The sequence below is a fragment of the Ambystoma mexicanum genome, chromosome 7q, assembly GCF_040938575.1.
Source record: "Ambystoma mexicanum isolate Mex_15411 chromosome 7q, UKY_AmexF1_1, whole genome shotgun sequence".
Classification (NCBI taxonomy): Eukaryota; Metazoa; Chordata; class Amphibia; order Caudata; family Ambystomatidae; genus Ambystoma; species Ambystoma mexicanum.
In genome coordinates, this window is record NC_090941.1 from 325,263,384 (window position 1) to 325,285,754 (window position 22,371).

Sequence of the window (22,371 nt, forward strand, 5' to 3'; positions counted from 1 at the left end):
CTATTTGGCCCATCACCTCCATAACAAATATAGAAGCGAGCATACATTCTGGGCCTCATCACGAGTTTGGCAGTAGCCCTTAAATCCTTAAATCTGAGCTGGGGGGAAATCCGCTGAGAATTTGCCGATTTTCGGCACGTTTACCGCCGGCGGGAAATCCGTCAGTGGTAAAAGCGCAAAATTTCCCCATTGAGCCCAATGGGGAAAGGGGAATTTCCGAATGGGCTCAATGGGGAATAGGCAATACCCGTTCCGCCAAACCCGTGATCTGGCGCTAATAGCGCCGGTTGGTTTGGTGGTAGGGATAATAACGCCAGCGCTACTAGCGCCGGCATTACCGCCCAACTCGTGATGAGGCCCAATGTCTTTTTAATCCTTTCCTAATAGCTTTCCAATTGGCCAAATGGCGTTTTTGGCATTCATTGCAGGTTATGCTACAAGCAAGGTGGCGAGGTGCGGGAACAGCCCGAACACACATGCGACTCAGACACTGCTGCCTAGCCCAAGACAGGACTAAACGCTGTACCCGACTGTGTAAACTGCTACTCTGGACTCACAAGTGACCAAATGAAACACTGCCCCATGGAACACTGGGGCCTCGGGTAGATTCCGGCTTCTGTGTTACCCACAACACGGAAAATGCAGCACCATGCGCAGTGAAAGGGGCCATTCCGTTCCGGAGGTAGACACTCTGGTAGATTCATGGCATGAGGAACAGAAGCAAGAGTGGCCAGAGATACGCGGGCCACCAATAAAAAAACAGATCTGTGTGAAATACTAAATAACGCAACCTCGAATCAAGTAAAATTAAAAGAATCACATAACCAATTACCAACACTGGCTTCAATTCCACATGTCCAGGGGTTTGCACATTCTATGGAACCCTCTCACCTTGAAGGGCCCCAACACAGTTTCACTGTACTCTTTGGGGGCCAGCCTGTACAAGCAGCCAGCCCCATCCTCCAGCTCTCCGCCAAATAGCCCCTAGTGCAACCTTCTTCCTGACTCCGCCCCTCATCTTTGTGCCTCCTAGCTCACTAGACGCTTTTCGACCTATGAGGCTGCAGCAAGGAGTTATGCAATTCTGTACACATACCACTACTATGATTGAGTTACTAATTTCACCCCAGGGTTCTGCATCTGCATGGCACAAATCTCCTGGGTAACCTTATAATGTGCAGCCAGATGTGCATGATTTCTGTATATCATGGTTTTAAGTCGACAGGATGAGAGGCTCGGTTATTTGAGGCAAGACTGGATGAAGAACATTATAGCTTAAGATTTTAAAGAATATTTCAGCAACATCTCTCGAGAGTATGCCATGAAATAAAGACATACGCCAACCATAAATCTGGTCACCCAAAGAAAACAATCTTGAGAAAAAAAATTCCCTTGGCTACAGGGAGCACATTGTTTTGGGACATGATTTATTTTAAAGATGGGAGCACATTATTTTGGGACATGATTTATTTTAAAGATGGAGGGTCCGCCCATCAGGTTCATTGGATCTGGGGGGTCCTTCCTCAACATAACGGAACATTTGGACAAACAATTCCTCTGTGAATGGGGTGGCGTTTCCTTACAAGGCGTAATTATTGGCCCAGAAAACATATGTACAACATATGTACCCAGTACAGGAAAACAGACACAAAGACAAGGATTGCGAATGCAGTTTACTAAGAGGAAAAGTTCACAGAACGCAAATTTGCATCAGAAGCTTTGTTACAGAGCTAGGCAAGAGTCTCCTCACGAAATCAGTTAAGCGTGGCTAGTCCAGAAATGACAAATTGAGAATGCTGAAACGGATTCCTCTACTGTGCATTGACGCATTGGACTCTCCGTACGCATAATCTAGGACCGATGAGTAGGCCAATGAGTAGGCCACCGGGAGATACTGCTTGCTACTCCAATCCAGCCCTAAAACTAACTGAAGAATGCTCCCTCGAAACCGGAGGATGGGTGGGAAACAAGGTGCTATGAGGGTGCCCGAGTGTGGTCGAGTAGCCCGTGGAAGAAGCGCTGCATCACGTTCCGCCAACAAGTACACCACTGTACCCAACACCGCCTTCATCTTGTAGCCGAGAAGGGACCAAAATAAAGAGATTTAATCTGGCTATTCCAAGCCTGCTCACGTGGGCACTTACCCCACCGAGGAGGCGCGGCATGCCTCCCAAAGACAGAAATACATGGGCGCATTCCACACATTGCACTTTTTAATGAAAGTAGTGCATGGGCCTACTGTAAATGGCCTCCAGCACGGCCAGCCTCAACTCCAAAACAGTCGTCCATTTCCAGGCTCAGCCAACAGCAATTAGTGCTCACAGGGCAGAGAAGGGGGCAGTCCACTGCACATGGCCTGCAGCTAGTTACAGACTTGCTAAAGCGAAAAAAACAAAACTACTCTTCACCAGGGCTATGTACTGGCGGCCGCCATGTACTTCTAGAGAAACCTAGAAAAAAGGACACTTAATCCTACGGTAACTGGGCAACTAGATTAATGGTTAGGAAATCATGTTCAATTACATGTTACTGCAAAAAAAGGAGAATTGGAAAAATCGTGAAAAAATAAAGCAAAGAAAAAAAGACTACAGAAAGCCTGTATACCCTTGAAATGTAGCAATCACACAGGTGCAATTCTGGTCTGTTGTCTCCGCAGGACAGACATCCAATGAAGTCCAAACATGTTGGGTTTTCACACAAAAAAAAGAAGCAACAGTGGCTCAACAATGACTACGTGATAAATGATAGGAACAGCCTCCGTTTGCTGGGAAAGCATCGGAGTCCTCCGCTGCAGCTTGGAGGGAAAGCTGCATGTGTGAGAAACGCCCAGGCTGTGCGGGGAGAACCCCGTGGAAGAAGCTGGTAGCGATTAGTAGCCGACCAGCCCAGCCCGGGCCTTTCTTCTGCAGCCAGAAATAGCGCGCGCTGCGCTGCGCTTCTGGGGCAATGCAGCACCCCTCTGCAAATCTCACTCAGCCGGCGCGGGCGGCTCACGTCCATCCGGCGAATTTCCCGGACCGTTTGCCATATTCTCCAGCATTTATTTTTACTCAGAAGGGGCAGAAAATGCAACCCCCATGAGTTGGTTCTGCGCAATCGCGACTTCCCATTGATCCGCTTCTAGCAGCGTCCCATACACTCTGCTATACTTGCCTTCATCAAATCACTCTGATGCGCGCAGGGGATGGGTCTAGTCTGATCCTCCGCATCAGCGGGCCCAGCCTGCCCTGAACACATCATGCACAAATTCTGGGGTTACTCGCATGCACATGGGCCCGCATTTTTGGCAGGCAGTTTGCGTGCATTACTACTGGAATTCTCACGGAAGCACAAATTAAACGTGCGCAAAATAGGCATTTATTTGTGATTTGTAAGCATAGCATGTTGCTCGAGGGCATGAAAGCGTAGCATGCTGCACGAGGGCATGTAAGCGTAGCATGCTGCGCGAGGGCATGTAAGCGTAGCCTGCTGCGTATGAGCATGTAAGCATAGCATGTTGCTCGGGGGCATGCAAGCGTAGCATGCTGCACGAGGGCATGTAAGCGTAGCATGCTGCGCGAGGGCATGTAAGCATAGCCTGCTGCATATGGGCATGTAAGCGTAGCCTGCTGCTCAAGGGCATGTAAGCGTAGCATGCTGCTCAAGGGCATGTAAGCGTAGCATGCTGCTCAAGGGCATTTAAGCGTAGCATGCTACACGAGGGCATGTAAGCGGAGCATGCTGCGTATGGGCTTGTAAGCTTAGTCTGCTGCTCGAGAGCATGTAAGCGTAGCATGCTGCGCGAGGGCATGCAAGCGTAGCATGCTGCTCAAGGGCATTTAAGCGTACCCTGCTGCGCGAGGGCATGTAAGCGTACCCTGCTGTGCGAGGGCATGTAAGCGTAGCATGCTGCGCGACGGCATGTAAGCGTAGCATGCTGCGTGACGGCATGTAAGCGTGGCATGCTGCGCGAGGGCATGTCAGCGTAGCATGTAAGCATAGCCTGCTGCGTATGGGCATGTAAGCAGAGCCTGCTGCTCGAGGGCATGTAAGCGTAGCCTGCTGTGTGAAGGCATGTAAGCGTAGCCTGCTGCACAAGGGCATGTAAGCGTAGCATGCTGCACGAGGGCATATAAGCGTAGCATGCTGCACGAGGGCATATAAGCGTAGCATGCTGCTCGAGGGCATGTAATCGTAGCATGCTGCACGAGGGCATGTAATCGTAGCATGCTGCGCGAGGGCATGTAAGCGTAGCATGCTGCGCAAGGGCATGTAAGCGTAGCATGCTGCACAAGGGCATATAAGCGTAGCATGCTGCTCGAGGGCATGTAAGCGTAGCATGCTGCGCAAGGGCATGTAAGCGTAGCATGCTGCTCAAGGGCATGTAAGCGTAGCATGCTGCGCAAGGGCATGTAAAGCGGTTGGCTAAAAAAACTGCTACCCAAAAGGGGGTAAGGCCAGCAAAGGGGTGGAAATGGGCAGCAGCACCCACAATTATCTGCTGAGGTGCATGTTGCATATCAGGGGCGTGCATCATATCCGGTAACCCTTTGAGTGCCCTTAGGATTAACATATAAACCTAAAGAAATGTGGTATTGCTTTGCCTCCAGGCGTGTACACAACAGAGGCGTCGCTAGGGGTGATGGACGGGGGCTACAGCCCCGGGTCTTTTGGTTGTAACCCTGGATAGAAGCTCGGGGGCCACAATAAAACGGTAGCTAGCCCCGAGTCCCGACATTAACGTGGGCCCGGATCTTTTACAAACCAAGCTACACCGCTGGTGTACACACACACACACACACACGTCGTACTATATGGAAGAGAAGCAATACATCCTATGCCCCTCCCCCGTGAGTCCCAGAGACCCCTCCTCACCCCCCAGCCAAATGTTGTGTGGCCGTGCCACTCTGGACCTCTCGAGGCAAGGCCCCCAAACGATTGAATATTGCAAGGAAGACAATTGCAAGGGTAGAACAATTTGGATGGTGATAGCATTTAGGTTTGAGGCATAGCCGGGGTTAAGAGCAGAGTGGATTTACCGTCCCAAAAAAGTTTAGAATGCAGATTTAATAGAACTAGCATGTGGCTGAAAATTGACGAAGATGCTAATGTGAGATGTCTGGTACAAATCTTTGGGGGATCCTTGTCTGCTTTCATATGCAAGGGGCACAGCTCTAGAAATGCCATATCATATCACAGCAGAGCAGTTGAGGGGTCCACAATCGCAAAATGTGATTAGGGACCCTCCACCGAAAAAAGTTACATTTTATCTGGTGCTGCTCTCTGGCAGTGACAGTGCACCCTCCTACACACACCCCATGCCTGTCGTGATCTGTTGGGTTATCCAGCCCTAAACCCCCTGTAGCGGTGTGACTACAGAGAGCTATTTTCACAAAAGCAGTTCACAGCTCCACTTTTCTAACAACTGGTCTTGGGGAACTTCCATAACATTAAAAGCCAAGAAGGAAACTAGACTCCAGAAAACCTCACACTTCCTAAGCATGGACGTATTGCTGTGCCTTTAATTGGAGTTGTTTGTGGCGGCGGGTTATCAATAATTCAGGCCCACAGGCTACCAGGATGCATGGACACTGAAGTTCTCTGTACACAGATATTCACACATTGGCGGCATCGGGTCAGCCTGACCTATCTAGTCCGGCCATGCCTTTTGCTTGTACAACACTAGCGGGCTTTAGCTCCAGCTCTGTCTTTCCCCCCCTACACCGCAATTGCTACCGGGTGTCAGTCCAAGGTTTCTTTTTTTTTTCGGAAATGACTCAAAAGGTTTGTCATCTTTCACCAGAGAGTCCGTTCTGGGCCGCGGGCAAACAGGCCGCAGCACGTCCCCTGGCATCCAACCCGTTGCCAAAAAGACTACAAGGCACCCGCGAGGGAGGCCCACTCTCTTTTTCGGACGAGAGATAAAGAGGCAGAATGAAACGTAGTCATGTTTTCAACAAAAACTACCAGACGCCCCCTGTCACCCCCCAACACAATCTCCAAAACCGAGCTATACAAGCCAGTCTCCCAGGTCAACAGGTGCCTTATCAGGAATCAGACGTCCTGGGGCCGGCGTGTAATCCACGCGGTGACAGATAAACAACACTGTTGACAAGAAACCAGTTAACACACAAAAAAAGTTTACAGCCTTTTGTTTTTTCTTTAAAAACAGAGAGATTCTTCAACGCCCCCTGTATTTAATTTCCCACACCCACCAAAACGGAAAATGTTTGAGACTTTTTTTAAATGTACCCATATATCTAAACCACCAAAACATACCCACTCATGCATACTCTAAAACAAAAGAAAAAGAAAAAAAAAACGTCCCGAGAGAGAGAGCAACATTTTTTTTTAAACCTGTTGAACAGCACGGACCTTTGCATGGGGAGGGGTCGGGGGAGCGTGGGGGGGGGGGAACAAGCCAAGCTAAACAAACAAATAAGCCCACCATTGTGAACGTCGCCGCGCACTCGCGCGCAGCCAAACCCTACAGGTTCGCGCACGCGCTGCAGCGGGTCCCGGTCGATACCGCCGTGACGTAATGTGAGCATTAAATATTTGTGAGCCTCCTGCTGTCGAGCAGTGGCGGTGTGTGCACTGCGAGCCCGCGTTGCCATCTTGTAGGAATCGTCGCTCTTTAAGCGCGCCCCAAACACCGGATCGCGTGACAGCTGAACGGCTGGATCGCCTTTCTCTGCACACGGATGAAAGAAAATACACGCAGCAAGAAGAGGCGTGCACTGTGAAAACATAAACAACAAGAAAACAAGGCGTCCCACTGCCAAAATAGGGTGTACAATTGAAGCAACTCTGCCCGTTCGCTTGGTGCGCTGGAGCACACCTTTCCAGGGAAGATGTCATTTTTAGACTGACTGTGATGTAAACAAAAATGAACAGTGCGCTGGAATCGGCGTATTACTGCAGGAATCCCCGGTGGCACGCGGCCATCCAACCATCTGCACTCGGTATGTACAACAAAGCAAACCCCCTGACAGTCAGTCACACGCCTGGACTGCGGTGGTGAAATGCCCAGTTTGCCGTTCAGCGCTGAACGCTTCACGTCACTAGGGTTCCAAGCGCTGCCAAGCGTTCCAGAGGAGGATACTGAAAAGTGCACTGCCAAGGAAGCGGTTTTTCCTCGGATCACAGCCTTTGGTATAGTGGGAAATGCAGAGAATAGAACACAGGCTGCCCATAACTTTTGCACTTAAGCCAGGCCTACTCTCATTGGGGTTTCCCAATTCAGCACATAGGCGTGACAGGTATTCACAAAGCACAGCCCTGTCTCTCAAACGAAGAACACCCGAAAACGTCTTTAAACAAATATGAACATTTGAGAACAGTTAACTTGGAAGAAAACCATGGCAACCAAACATATTCTCAAGTTAGCTGTTACTCCCATATTGGGATTGTTCTCTAAACTGAAAGACCTTATGGCAGGGGTCTGCAACCTGTGGCTGCCCAGATGATGCGGACTGCAAATCCCATGATCCCTCACCATTGATCATGCTGGCTAGGGCTCATGGAAGCTGTAGCCCAAAACATCTGGTGAGGCAAAGGTTGCAGATCCTGCCTTATCGAACTTTAGAAAAATAAATGGAAGCGAGAGCAGCGGTGCTCTCCAATAGAAACATTGCCGTGTCCAGAAGAGAGCAAAGGTTTAGCTGTCAAGACACTTATCCAAAATACCATCTGTGATATGTGGGTAGAGATGCCCAAACATCATTGGGCACCCTTCCCACAACCTTAGGTGCACATGTGAGTGGAAAGAAGAGCTGAGATTTACACATAGTAGTAGACCTCCTGCACGGAGTCATGCTCCTGACTTTTCTAGAAGCATCATCAGCCAAAGCAGATCAACAAACTGTTCAAGGGGTGGAACTTGGAACTCAAATACTGAAGTGCGTTGTCTGCCGCTCTGTGGCATAACCGGAAATAGGAGAATTGCTTCTGGGTGAAGAGTACATGGAAATTGAGTTCTGGTGCAGTGGTTGTCCATGCTCTGTCCCTCTAAAACGTGAAGCATTCTTACAGGTGCACCACAGCAACAGGTTGACGGATCCACAAATGGACTACCAAATCAAGTACACCATCTACACCCATGACAGGAGACAGCCAAGCGCCCAGACGTGCACACAGCATCTTTAAGCAAGATGCGGATGGGCAGTATTCTTCGATGAAGTGTTGCAAAGGATTTTTAGGGAAAACATTCTCCTGGTGGGAAAGGGAGTTCAATGTGCTCACTATCCGGCTGCGTGCAGTGTCTAGCAAACACCCCGCCCATCTCTGCCACGGAGGTAGCACGGGCCTCTGGAGGTTGCCCATCCGCATAATTACTGCCACTGAAAACGCGTCTCATTCTACGATGTGAGTGACAGAGGTTATGAAGGGTGCACTGAAACCCCAGCCCTGCAAATTCATCAATATAATCACAACACTGGCTTATATCACTTATCCAGGCAATATGCACAGGTGCTTTATGACACTATTCAATGCCAGTTGTATGTGATAATCGCTGGAAATAACATTGAGGGTGACTTGATTTTTTTTTAAAGGCACTAAACACCCTCCCCAACATATTTCAGCACTGGTGCAATTATATAAACAAACTCCAGTCCTAGAATAGTGGCGGAAAGTACTGGATTGTGCCTTTAAAAAAATATGGAGTCACCCATGATGTTATTTCCAGCGATTATATCACTGGATACCTTCAATGCCCTGTGGTATTGTGCCTTGTGGTAACCCTGGATACTATTAGATTGAAAACTCCACCCAGCACATCAATTCTGAGCTGAACAGTCTTCGCCGCTGGTAGGAAATCCCCACCAACAGAGACCGTTGCAGATAGTGCAGGCCACCGCCAAAACTAGCACCAAGCACCGACCACAGCATAAAGTGGCCGTGGTTGGAAGAGAATCACCAATCTGACAAACGACTCAATCGGGTCTTATCTTGTGGATGTCCTCAGCCGTAGCGGGCACTCCAGGGATTCGCCAGTGTGTGCGCCTACCAGGGACCACATCTAGACACTTCATGTACAAGCAGGTAGGTTGGTTGGTGGAGTGTTGTACACAAGTCAAACTGTTCACAGTTATCAATATTGCCTGCAAACCCAATGCAGCACCGGGTAGAAATTAATTCCCTGTGGTAGCTGCTAAACATTGGAACATTTTACCAGCCACATTAAGGTCGGAAGCCTCGTACTGGACCTTCTGTAAACATGGCTCTTCTCACAGGAGCTACTAAAATAACTCCCTTCAGTTATCGACACCATGTTAATAACTAAAATCAATACCGTTATTTAATATGGAGGCTGTAAAGTTCTCCTATATGTACATATGTAACATTGTAACCTTGTAACTCTTGTACCTCTGATTGTCACGCCGACTTGCGTAAGTAACCTTGTAACCTGGATGTTTTTTACTGTTAAGAACAGCGCATAGATACCTCCGGGTTAGGTGCGCTATACAAATGTCAAAATAAATAAAATAAAGAAAGAAAACGGAAGGGGATGCTAAAAAAACAAGAAACATTGTCCCCACTGGTGGACAGTCCTCTTACTGTAATGAGGCCCTGGCTGTGGTCTCCGCATATGGCCTTTCTTCTTTTCAAAAATCGAAGCAGAAGCATTTCTCAGGAAACTTACTTCCAATGGACAAGTCCTGGTACTCACCATAGGATGTAGTACTTATGAAATGAACAGTGCTTGTGCTTCGACGCTGGATGTAGGTATTGTGTTCATTTCCAGACACTAAGCAGTTGTATCAGGGAAACAAGTGGTACCCATCCAGGCTTTTCTGCCAAAGCTAGCTCAAGATGTCTCAGGGGTAGAACGTACATTTCTCTCCAAACGGACAAGCCCTGACATTTGTATCAAGGTTGGCCTGTCTCCTCTCGGTGGACACTGATCAAAGTGCCCGGGGGCCCTTCAAAAACAATGGAGTTGCTATTGTTAAGTCCTGTTGCACACAATGGCAAAACCTAAAGTACTCCGTATGGCAGCTTACATGGAGGGACAAACCTGTTCTTACGCAAGCCTACACGTTGACGTGACGTCGACTTTGTTTCATGTGGAGGCACACTATAATTACATTCCCGACCCCAATCACGTGTTCAGACTCTCATGGTAACATCAGAGTTCCAACCCCAGGCCACAAGTTGGAATCCAGGATGGTGGACAGGCTGCTAACATATCTCCAAGTCAATGGTCCTCATTCTCATTTTACCTACTGTTTACTGCGCGCGAAATAATTACCCCGTTATGACGCTTATTGGGTCTGATTCTCAAAGCGTTTTTCAGTGGGACACCCCCCTTGAAAAATGCTTTGGGAATCAGGACCGTATTTGTTGGGAAACACTGCTTGAGGCCTGTAAACATTCATAGGGGCACATACGGGGTCCCTCCACATGGAGGTCAATGGAAGACTCATCCTCTGCATAAAATCAACCAATCCTGGAACATGGATTTGAGCAAAGTGCCTCACGCGATGCGGACGTTCAATGTAGTACACATGTACATCTCTGACCTCCTTACAGAGGGAGAGAGAGCAGACACCTCTCCAAGGGGCATGGTATTCGGGATAGTTAAGCCTAACTGAGGTACCGCCATTTTGTTGACTTTTTTGACGCAACACTCTTTATTTCACATTGGCTAATACAGTACAAGAAATCAGAACTTTTTAGATTATACAGGCAGTCAATTCTAAGATGGATGAAGCTGCAGTGAGACAGTGGTGAACTCCACTTGTATGCGTCAAGTTGCACGTGTGACATTATTTGGCTCCGCCCTACACAGAATTTTTGATCTCTGCCTCTTCGGATCGTGCGTCTGACCAACAGATATGGTTTTAAACTAGACCGATAAACGTTTTAAACGTAGGCTACCAGGCGTACTCTTACGAAAGTGCTGATTTGACGTCACAATGCAAATGTACAAAGCGTTGCGGAATAAGTCCACTTCAGTGCTGGAAAAAGGAAGCAACCGAGTGCATACATGCCCAGTTAGGACAAGTATCCCATTACAATCAGGCAAACCTACATTTCCTGGAAATTGGTAAAAACCTCAAATCACATTGAAAAATGGTCACATTACTCTAACCGATAATCAGACAGGACTTCTGCAGTACATTTAAGTAAATTAGAGAGTGACTAGTCTTTCTGAGAGTTCATGAAAATCACAGACCCGGGTAGTCTGCATCTGCACCCACTTTGGTGGTGGTGCATGTCGGCAAACTCCCTGAAGAGACACCCTCCTTTTTATTTTAACTTGAAATCATAGAGGAAAGGACATTACAGCTATGAAGATGGAGGCGATGAGTGCACACTTTTCTGACACTCACAAAACCAAAGGAATGCTAGGTAGTGTGTGTACCAATCACCAATCGTTGATCGTTACACTCTCAACCCTACTTCCTCCCCTTTAGACTGTCCCACCCCCACTTCTCTGCCATCCCTAGCAATCCCAGCTCCTCCGCTACCCCTGCGCGCTACTAGTAACAAACACCCTGGGTGCATACCTTACATAAAGCACACCTTTGCTTCCGAGCCAGGGTTGCACTTTATAAATCATATACATGCTGGGTTCAGCCCTTGTTCTTCTCAATCGCAAGGCTAGTAGTCCAATATTGCAATCAGAGTTGAAACAATACCGCTGGGTCATTTCATGTAACTTCCTTCACGGAAGAATCACAGAACTTCATGAAAATAAAACCCATGCCTCTGCAAAGGAATCCTTTGGAAATCTAAAACCAAAGCAAGACCGAGCAGTTCTATGTCATGGCCGCACAATAAATTGCCGCAAGGGCGTTTAGCGTGCCACATTTGGAGCATTGACCCTTACCCTCGCTCTTCCCTCTTCATGTTTCAAGGTTACGTGAAAGAAGGAGCTGAGCTCTCCCGCTGCGCCTCCTGGATGTTCCATGCAAAGGGGGAGTCCCCCCTTTCCTGCCCAAAATCACCCGCTGTCTCCCCTCTACCCTCACACCAGGCCACTTAGCTGTTTTGGGGCTCCTGCATTGCTTGTCCCATCCTATGAGCAACTTCCGGCACCAGCCCTCCTCCCAAAGACCTGCCCCGCGCGCACACACACACACCGCTCCCCCACCTTATCACTTCTGGAGCCAGGGTACTGTGTGGCATGCCGAAGACCTCCACCACAATTGCTCTGCGGGAAAGATGTCCCAGATCGAGCAATATGTACATTTACTAATGCATTTGAAATATAAATTAACCATCTGGGGCCCTAGAGATCAACCCCTAAAAAAATAAAAGGCCTACTTGCCAATATTTTCCATTGCTGGCCTCGCTCAAATTTAAGAAAAATATCAAAACATTTGCATCAACAAACACTGGGCCGCAGTTAAAAGGAAGAGATTACTTAAAATGTGGATGGTTGCAAACACAGCTATGAAAAACAACATGGAGTACGATTACCCTAGTAAGCCAGCAACTACAAGCATTGTAGTATGTGGTGCCTGTCGCTACCACTCTTTCACCCTCCTTGTCCCCCAACAGTGGAACGCCTTCCCTCCTGACATCAAGAACATCACCAGCATTCAAATATACCCTTACTCCGCACACCCTCAACCCCTTTCTTACATTCACTGACTCAACTCATAATCCCACCCACATAACCTACCGCGCATACTATGTAACATGCACTGACTCAACTCATAATCCCACCCACATAACCTACCGCGCATGTCATGTTACATGCACTGACTCAACTCATAATCCCACCCACATAACCTACTGTGCATGCCATGTTACATGCAGTGACTCAACTCATAATCCCATCCACATAACCTACTGTGCATGCCATGTTACATGCACTAACTCAACTCATAATCCCACCCACATAACCTACCGCGCATGTCATCTTCCCCGTCACCAAATGTAAATAACTGTACAGTACTGTAAGCCAGTGAACTCATTTACATGGAGTAAATAAGTATACTGGCAATATACTTGGTCCCCATTTGTATGTTTCGACTTCCTACTCACCAATAAGTAGTCTCGTCTGTGTTTCACTTCTATTGTACAGCGCTCCGGATTACGCAGCTCACCAAAATAAAATACATTTTTATAAAAAATAGAGATAGTTCTGGCGCACTCCCCAACTGGTTCGTATTGTTTTAGGGTTGTGTGATTTTCCTAGTCCCCACCCCGATACAAATGCCATTTGTGTTAGGAACACTCAAGTAGCAAACAAAACTGTCGACGTTTTTCTCCAAATATCCCCTTTTTGGAGTTTCCAAAGTAGGATGTACTCATATCAAGCATTGGCAATCACCCTCACGCCAAGCAAGCCTAGGAAACCAGCTGGGTCTGCAATGCAATCATGCACAACTCAATCAAAAAATAAGTGTGTTGTCCATTTGTGTTGTAAATAGAAAATCCGCTACATTTTTCAGGAAACCATGACATGTTTAACAATGCTGCCGGTTTAAAAATAAATAAACGTGTTCCTACAGCAGCCCTGTGTTTCAATGGGTTAATTTGTTTTGGTGTTTAATAGCGCCCGCATGGTGCCTTCCAACTGCTTCTGATCACTTTAAGACACTGCAAGAAAAAAGCAAGTTTCACAAAGTCACGGTTAACAAAGCAAGCATCAGACTACCACAAGGCGCGTGCCCAGGCCCCAGGACCCAAAGCGAACGCAAAATCGGAGTGTGATTAGTCTGGAGTGGATATTCACGTCCATTTGTAAGGCCGATTGTTAGGCCCAACTTCGTGCAGACCTCCACATTCTGGCTCTCCCAGCAGCCTTCCTAGCCGGACAGCTTTTTCTTGGCGTTGCAGCGATAGAGCCCCACTTCAGCTAGCGCAAGGTTCACCTGGGAATAATCGGCACAGAGCCCCCGCCCCCAAACCCTGTCCCCGTGAGGCGCACTGTTGATGGACGAATGTATTGCCACTTGAATTTTTCATTTACTTTTTTTCGAAAAACGAATTTCAAGTCTTAAATACCACAAGTCCCCTTAATGAATTTTCCAGATCCACTTTTCCAGGGCATTAGGTTTGTGGGAGCCTCAGTAGTCTGTAATCACCTTGCCAAACAAGCCTGCAGGGGTTTCCTTGATGAGAAAACACCTTTGCCATACCCAGCCACCAGTAACAGCATCTGCGCTCGTATGCTTTCTTGCAGACAAAACAATTAAACTCGCTCAAAAGCTTTTAAAAGGGGGAAAATACCCTAAATAAACACCCCGAAAACCAGGGATTTTCCATCACAAAGAAAAGCTATAGACGTCTATTTTGACTTCTTGGTGCAGACAACCTTTGCCCGAGGCACTATTTATTTCCAAATGACAGATTGAGGAGGGCCATCATGAACAGGTGCTTAAAAGGGCATTTTCTAAAAACCCAAGATTAGCGAGAAAATGTACCTACTATTCCTAGGAAGCGGGTTCAACCAGATAAACAGGTCTGAAATCCTCGCCCCAAGGCAGCAGAAGAGATATCAGAAGCCTGGTTAAAGTTACCTGCATTGTGTCTTTTCATTAAACGTAGACTTCATTGTATGGACTGTTCCATCCAGCCGATGGCATTTAAGATTATAAAGGTCTTCTATTCCATCAAGTAAAACGTCTAGAGCAACACAAGGCTGCAGCGGGTGCAAACCACATCTGCAGAATTCAGAAATAGCTCCGAAAACCACGTTAGAAAACAAAGTCGGTACAGGTGTTGGACCAACATTCGGTACACACCGATAACACTAGCCGCCAAAAAGTGCTGTGGTTTCTTAAAGTCAAATCGTGTTTTGCACCAATTTGTTGAGTTTAGGAAAGCAGTCTGAGAAAGCAGAGCCAGGACAATGCGTCTCATCCTTCAAGCAGTCGACTGCTTTTAGAACTTATGTAGCCCAAGCCAATTACAAAAAAAACATTGCATGGGTAAATGTTTGCACGCAAATGTTGGCTCTTTTTACAATCACTAGCACGTTTCACTTGTTTCAGGTCACAGAATTTTAGCGACATTGGAGGATTCTACCTATTTAAAAAAAACAGCATTTTGTTCAGTCTGTGCCTTCGGTGGCCTTTCTTTGAAATCGGCATTTAAAAGCACATTCTGCTTGCAAATCAATGCACATAGCTTGTGCAGGACTAAAGCCTAGTTGTGGCAAATCCCCACACGAATCTGGTAAAAACCCATTAAATGCCCAGCAAAGCAGCACTATCAAGAGCCGGGCACTAAGGGAAGCGAAACACGGGTTAGTCAAAGGAAGAGTTGTGTGGGGGCTAGAATGTCTGCTACGCAATCAGAAGGCCCGTCCAATCCTCCAGCTGACCAAATTGCTGCATCCTGGGTAGCACTCATTGGCCCTTACTAACTTTTTGTCGCCACATTTTGGCCACACTTACAGACATCCAAAGCCAGAGTCTTACTTCCTACAAGAAAATTGCACTTCTACAACTGTGACCGGACCCCTTCACATGTGGGGGGCTTGTAAACACCTGAAACAACTGGGTGACCAGTTGTACAACAGTATGAAACATTGTCAAGGAAGTTGGTACCAAGGGTAAAAGGTCAATGCGCTGAATGTAAGGGGACTACAAATCCCAGTAACAGAACGTAACACAACCTGAAGGTCCAGAGGTACAGACTTTACTCTTGCTAGCCATGAGGGTGGGTTACAAGCCATAACTCACGCGAAGTAGTAGTCACAAACTATGCAGCTCTCCTACCCCTCATGTATGAACCGTTTAATAAAAATCATACATTATAATAAAAGGCCAGATGTATGTTTGTCCGATGCAGTCATGCACAGTAGAGACTGCCTGCTTTACCTGTTGTCATTGCTAGAGGGAACGGTTGCCTTAGGAAATATATTAGGCCAGTACTTTAGCGGTGTAAACAGGCTTCCTCGCTAGTATATACAGATTTTAAATAGCCTCTATACTATCAAGCAGATCATTTACAACACATGTTTCATCTGTTTGTTGCACAGGATTGTAATGAAAGGGGATGTATGTGAATGAGAGTGTGTGAGTTTTTTATTCAAATCCATAAATTAAGGATTGGGTGTGTGCCTAGTTTACCAGAGCAGCTGGTGCGATGGATTTCAGTTCATAGTACATACATATTGCATGTTTCCAGTTGCTCTCAAAACAATGACACTGGACGACTGTGAGGACAACTTTCAGATGCCCGGCAACAGAGTTTCGCTAGAGGGAGCAGGCAAGGACTACGCTTTGGGAGAATAATGTGCCCGTTTCAATGGAGTCCTCTGTCCAGGGAGGAGAACACGGGTTAAATACTTGAGGGAACTGCAGCCAGGACACATGAAAGAGGGGTGCCAGTAAAATGGCATGACCACCCTAACAGTGTCCCACTATGGAACCCTCACTTCTCTGATGACAGAGGAACAACATACAATATCTAAAAGTAGGAACATCCTACTAGAATGCATATACCAATGGGTGCACAGAAATTCTATATGTAACAAGACTTTAAAAGACAACAGTGTGCTCTAGCGTGTGAACAACAGAGCGCCAAAAAGGCAAATACCAGAACTCTGGATTAAAATTGCTTTACAAGCTTCACTGGTAATGGGGTGGGGGCGGGGGTGTAAATCACTCACACGAGTTAAATATCTATATAAATAATGGGTGCCCTTCCAGAATCACGCCTTATTGTAACAATGGTTGCTGGTCCTAGGCACCTGGATATAACATTGTTAACAAACCTTAATAGATGTTTGGAAAATTATTAAATTGATACCAGCGTGTCCCCAGAAATGGGCAACATTTTTGTGGGGAAAGCCACATAAAATATACTTTTTAGTAAGCTTAACGTCATTGGGGATATAGTTTGTTGTGCATGTTTTAAACACTGTAGGGTGGTCAGAGCAGCTTTCGACATGACTAACATGCAGTTGCTGACCTTGGAACGGATCAGAAATTAAACGAAAAGGTCAAAGATCACAACCGGAAATGCATAAGGAAAAATAGATACAAGTGTTATAAATCTTTATGCTCCAATTTTAAGGTCTGCTTTGCTCTACTTGTAGATGGAGCTGGGGCAGGTTGCTTTGCCTGGGGGACGGGGGGGGACTGTCCCTCCTTTCTCCACACATTAATGGCTTCTGGAGAAAAAAAACGTTGGCACCAGTCTGATGCCTACGGCTTTTCAGAGGCACCAACTTGTCTGGAAATCAGATGCCCTTCGATGCCATTCTACCTGTGGCCAGAAGAACCACAAATATGAGGCTCAGTATGAAATGTTTATTGCACGACATTTGCCATTGCACCCCTCCATGCAAAGGAGAACCTCATGCAAAGCTGCTCGCAAATCCACAGTAGATGGGATTCGCTCTTCAGAACGCACGGTGCATGGGGTCTGGGGGCAATACTGAGGGCGGCACTGCACAAAGTACAAGAACCCCCAGGCCAATTCCTCAGAGTTCAGAGGTCATCACCTGCAGTAAATGAATTGCAGTCTCTGCCTTTCCACACAGCATTCCCAGTTCCCAAGCGACTTCACAGAACAAGACAAGCAGGATTGACAGTCCTCTCTTTTCCACCAGTACAGAAACACAAATCAGAACTTTAATTTACGCCTGACAAGCTTTTATAGCATGTCTTTTTTTTTCTTTTTACTGTGCAACTGCCGCCACATACTATGCTGCCTTCCAAAAAGCTTGCTCACCCTTGCACTGATGACATTAAACCAAAAGATGTTGTATTATTTTAGGTGGAATAAAGGACACAACAAACACAATAGTAGTTTGAATTTAGGCAATCGAAAATGGAGGTGTCGTGGGAGCTTTTGAACAATGTTGCCCATTATTGTGAGTATTTAGAGGCGAATTTATGAGTCAGACAGTGGGCCAAATTCACGTTTCACGGGATGACCTACCGCTGGAGACCTACCCACGCAGTAACTCTGACTTACACCTGGTTTACTACGAGTAAATCTGGGGTTTGTCAAAGTTACTCCGTGTAACTTCTTTGGTGAATGGCATAACGCTTCCTCCCCAGGTGCAAGTCAGAGTTTCTCTGTGTAACGTCTTCGTGAATTTGGCCCCAAATCTCGCAAGTAAGTGACAGACCAGCGATACCCAGCTACGTTTTGACCACTAGAAAGCTACTGGGTCAGCAGGCAAAGCATGAACAACACTCCAGGCCACGGTGATCCATGAAACAGGCAGGAGCACAGCATTAAGGTAAAGAAACGGCGGGACCCGATTATATAGAGGTTGCAACCTACGCACATTTGATTTCGGCTTTTTTTTTTAAATGCACCTCCCTGTTTACAATAATATTTTACAAGCTCGTTTGCCTTGCAAGGGCGCCCAGGTACAACTCGTACGAGGCCTGTCTCTGTACAGACAGGGCATTAGCAGGAAAGCTAGCATGGCGTGCCCGTTCCAAAGCCAGCCTGTTTACAACGTGCCTGCTCTGTTCATACTGCGCCGACACGACCTTTGTTCAAACCCTTTTCTTTTTTACTGGGGCTGTTACAGAGATAACCGGCTCATTTATCAAAATGAAATTTCCATAGTAACCTATAGCCTCGAGATATTCAGTTGCTTTACACAAATCCAACAATCCATTCAAACTGCCGAATGCAAGGCCTGGTCGCCATGGAGACGGCGCAGCGCACGGTTAGATCATTGCTTATGTTAGCAAAGTTTTGTTGTGTCTTTCCTCGGAGCCCGGCGAGGTGGTGCCATGCAGTGCTCGTAACGCGGCCAGGCAGCCTTCCCGCCACTGCAACTGCCGTTTCACGTGAAGAAACAACAACATGCCCACCCTTGGCTTCACAACACACACGTGTCAAGGAAGGCGTCGAGGTCCACTGGCACCTTCATTGGCCCAGACAAAAAAATGAAGAGGCAAATGGAAACTACATGTCGACAAAGGGTCTTTGGATTCAGTTATCAGTCATTTTCGAAAACGTTGCCAGGCCCCATGGCTCTCTTGCAGACGCGTTGCTTGTTTTTACACGGTAATGTGCGCATGGGCAAATGTATCAAAGCGTAATGGGGCTCCCTGCACTGCAGGTGCAGTGGAACAATCTAATTCCAACTGATCCTTACGGAGTGCTGTACCAAACAGTGTACCTAAAGATACGTTCAGTGGTCGAATTCAGTCAGTGGCAAATCATTATTTCTTTCTTAACTATAGTTCCAAAGTTAAAAATAACACACTTTCTTAAAAGTAATCCCAACCTCTCGCACACACATGTGTAAGCATATGTATTGTTCCTCTTATGTTAATCAGTAACAATAAATCAAAACTTGATGGTGGAGATGGGTGCAGCACTACCAGTCAGCAACAGCTAGAGTTCAAATGGTAACATCTCAATTTCTTATGCAAGGGATATTTTTTCTTTAAATCAGCCTTTTACTAATATTAACTTTCACTATCTGAATATGTGAATTTTAGAAAAACTTACTAGCAAGAATATTTAGGTACACCCTCCCATGGCTTTACACAAATGGGTTTCAGTCATACTGATGACGCCACTTACGCGGCAAAAAAATAAAGTTACTTACTACAAAGAAAGATACAGCATCAGATTGTGAGGGAACTCGGGTCTACTGGAGCGTAGATCATTTAGTTTCTAAATGATCTACGCTCCAGTAGACCGAGTTCCCTCACAATTGTTTCCACTTGTGTATTACACATTTGCAAAAGAAACTACTGGTCGTTGACCGGGTCAGGCTAACGGAATTATTAGCATGCAGTAGGCAAGTTCAATATATATTTATACCCACATGTACACACCCACACACATTCCCGTCTTCGCTGCAGTTTAGACATGTCCAGGATACATATTAACATCAGAGCAGGGTCTCATGGTAATGTCATCACAACCCTACGCGTTTCGGGTTACCGGGCAACCTTGCCAAAGGATTTCTTATTTTTTTTTTAAGTGTGCTTGGTTTTTAAATCAAGAAGAAACAAAAGTCAAATAATACATTAAAAAATAAAACACATGGTTTGCTTTCAAAGAAAAAATAACGTAAAAATACTCTGAAGTTTGAGAGGTATTTTCATTTTCCAAAAACTCTTTCCAGTTCATTATTACTTGGTGGGGGTTGGGGGTACATTGGAGGAGGCGGGGGAAGGAGGGCAGAGAGCAGCAGACCTGAACAGGTAAAGCCATAACAAGCTGATTACTCTCTTTGTTGAGGAATAGTTTCTCAGCTTTAGTTCACTATCCAAACAGCCATAGTGCTTCAATAGCCCAGTAGAAACAACATGTCAGTTCTGCTAAGCGAATAATGTATTCTGGGAGTATTATCCCCCTCTGGAAGGCAACCCCCCCTTTACAGTCGTGAAGGCATATAAAGCAAGGCCAAACACAAGCGTCCTCAAGATAAATGGGGGGGATTAGGCCGCAGCGTAAAGAGGCCAGGTGATTTAACTAAACTGTCACCGGGTACAAAGACCAACCTGCAAAATTAGACCATTAACGGTCCGTGAGCAAAAGGGAGACACACAGATAAAAGAAAGTCCCAACTTTAGAAATGGAGGTTTATCCTGGATGATATTTACAAAACTCGAAAAGCGAGCAAAGGGGAAAAAAAGTATACGTACCGGTGTGTGTTCTCAGGTGAGCTTTTAAGTGAGATGACTTTGTGTAGACTTTTGTGCATCCTGAAAATAAACATGGCAAAAATTAATAGAAGTATGGTTAAAAGGCAGGCTTCTGGGGGATAAACAAAAAGGCACGTACAGCGACATTTAGGGAAACTCATTTCCAAGCATTTGGATCAGAACGTTGCCAGGATTTTCCGGTGAGATTACATGCTCCGGGTTAACCATGACAGCACACATTACCAACAGGCTCGACTGTAAGGGGGATCCCTCCCACGTGCCTGTTCCCTGATCGAAACCCCAGCTAACCAGTGGCGGACGGCTCTACTGGAGCCTGTCGCAGAATGTGGAGTTTTGAATACTGGGTTATGCCAGACCATTAAAAACAATATAATGGGGGCTGTACAGATTAAATACAAATATCCACTGGATATTAATTAATTTTTCCAAAATGCAACTGGGGTTTTGTATATGGCAGCTCATGTCAAGTACCCCCCAAAAAACACGTGAGCAACTGTACCAAGAAGACACCGTGTGTAGCTCACCAGGCACACCCGCCACAGCGGGGCTTGGACCTATAGTCATGGGGACTTCCCTGGTCTGTGTAAGTGACATGTTTCTTTCAGCGTGGACCTACTACACCTGCACCAGCCCGCAAAACAGCTACTGTCAACATGATCACATTACAGATGTTTTTGTGCGTTAAATTGTCACATGGTGCGAACATCATGTTTTGGAAGCTGCCAAATGGTCTGCTTCCTGTGTTGGTTACAGAACTGGAAACAGACATGGCATTCATTAGAAGGGCGAATGTTCCCACTTGGCAGACTGGAAATGATTTGGAAAACCTCAAGATAATGCTAAAGTTGGATGTACAATTTTTCCACAAGAGAAAAAAAAATGCGGACGAGCCACTAAAAGTGCCAATTGTCAAAGGAAAAAAAGGAACTAAAAAGATTTTCAAAATGGTTATGGCAAACTCAACTCCACTGGCATCGGCCAAATAAGACTAGCTATTCAGGGGCCTGCAATCTGCAGCTCTCCAGGTGTTTTGGACTACAACACCCATTCTCCCTCACCATTTAATATGCTAACTACGTCGGATGGGAGTTGTAGTCCAAAACATTTGGAGAGCCAAAGGTTGTTAAGCAGCTGAATATGTGTAGCCCAGCCATAATGATGTGAGTATGCAGAGCCTCTGCGCTGCCAACCACTGTACTGAAATCACCTCAACACCTCAACTAGTAAGATCCATCACCCAATTAAAGGCATTAAGATAGGTAGGCAGAGCTCCCTGGAGAAATGCTATGGGTAGTCACTGGCACATCGCCCACGTTCATATAGTTTCCTCATTTAGCAGGTGTCGTGCCTGGTCACGTACCTCGTTTGATAAGCACACGATATGCACACGCCCTGCAATGTGTGAAGCAATCAGCAGAGCGTGGGATTTGTGCTCTGGTGGTTGTGTGGGGAGGATCGGGGCAAACGGATTTAAGTTGCATAAAACAATGGCCTAAACTACCATTGTTAATAACATGTCATTTACTAATCAACCACACACACAAAAAATCAGAATGAGATTCCAACATGCGAAACGCCCTCCTGTCGTTTAGACCTCTGCAGAACGCGTTCTTGTCCAAAGGCAGGGGGTTCGGGGGTTCTTCAGATTCATATGATGTGCAGGAGTGGTGGATATAGGTCTCGTCACTGGATGTTACTAAGTGGCCGGGTACAGTCTCCTGAAGGGCGATGATGATCCTGACTAGGGAATTTTATTGGATGTTGCACGGAAGGAAAACAAACTAGGCAAACACAAAAAACAGGGAGCGCGTGGGGATCTCTG

General features: G+C 46.4%; 1 protein-coding gene across 1 annotated transcript in view; it reads right to left on the reverse strand.

Annotated features, from left to right (window-relative positions):
• KLF5 (KLF transcription factor 5) overlaps positions 1-22,371 on the reverse strand; it is a 33,833-nt gene that overhangs the window by 4,650 nt on the left and 6,812 nt on the right. Inside the window, exon 3 of the mRNA XM_069640651.1 lies at positions 20,529-20,588. Coding sequence (XP_069496752.1) covers positions 20,529-20,588 — 60 coding nt within the window. The remainder of the gene's footprint in view (positions 1-20,528; positions 20,589-22,371) is intronic.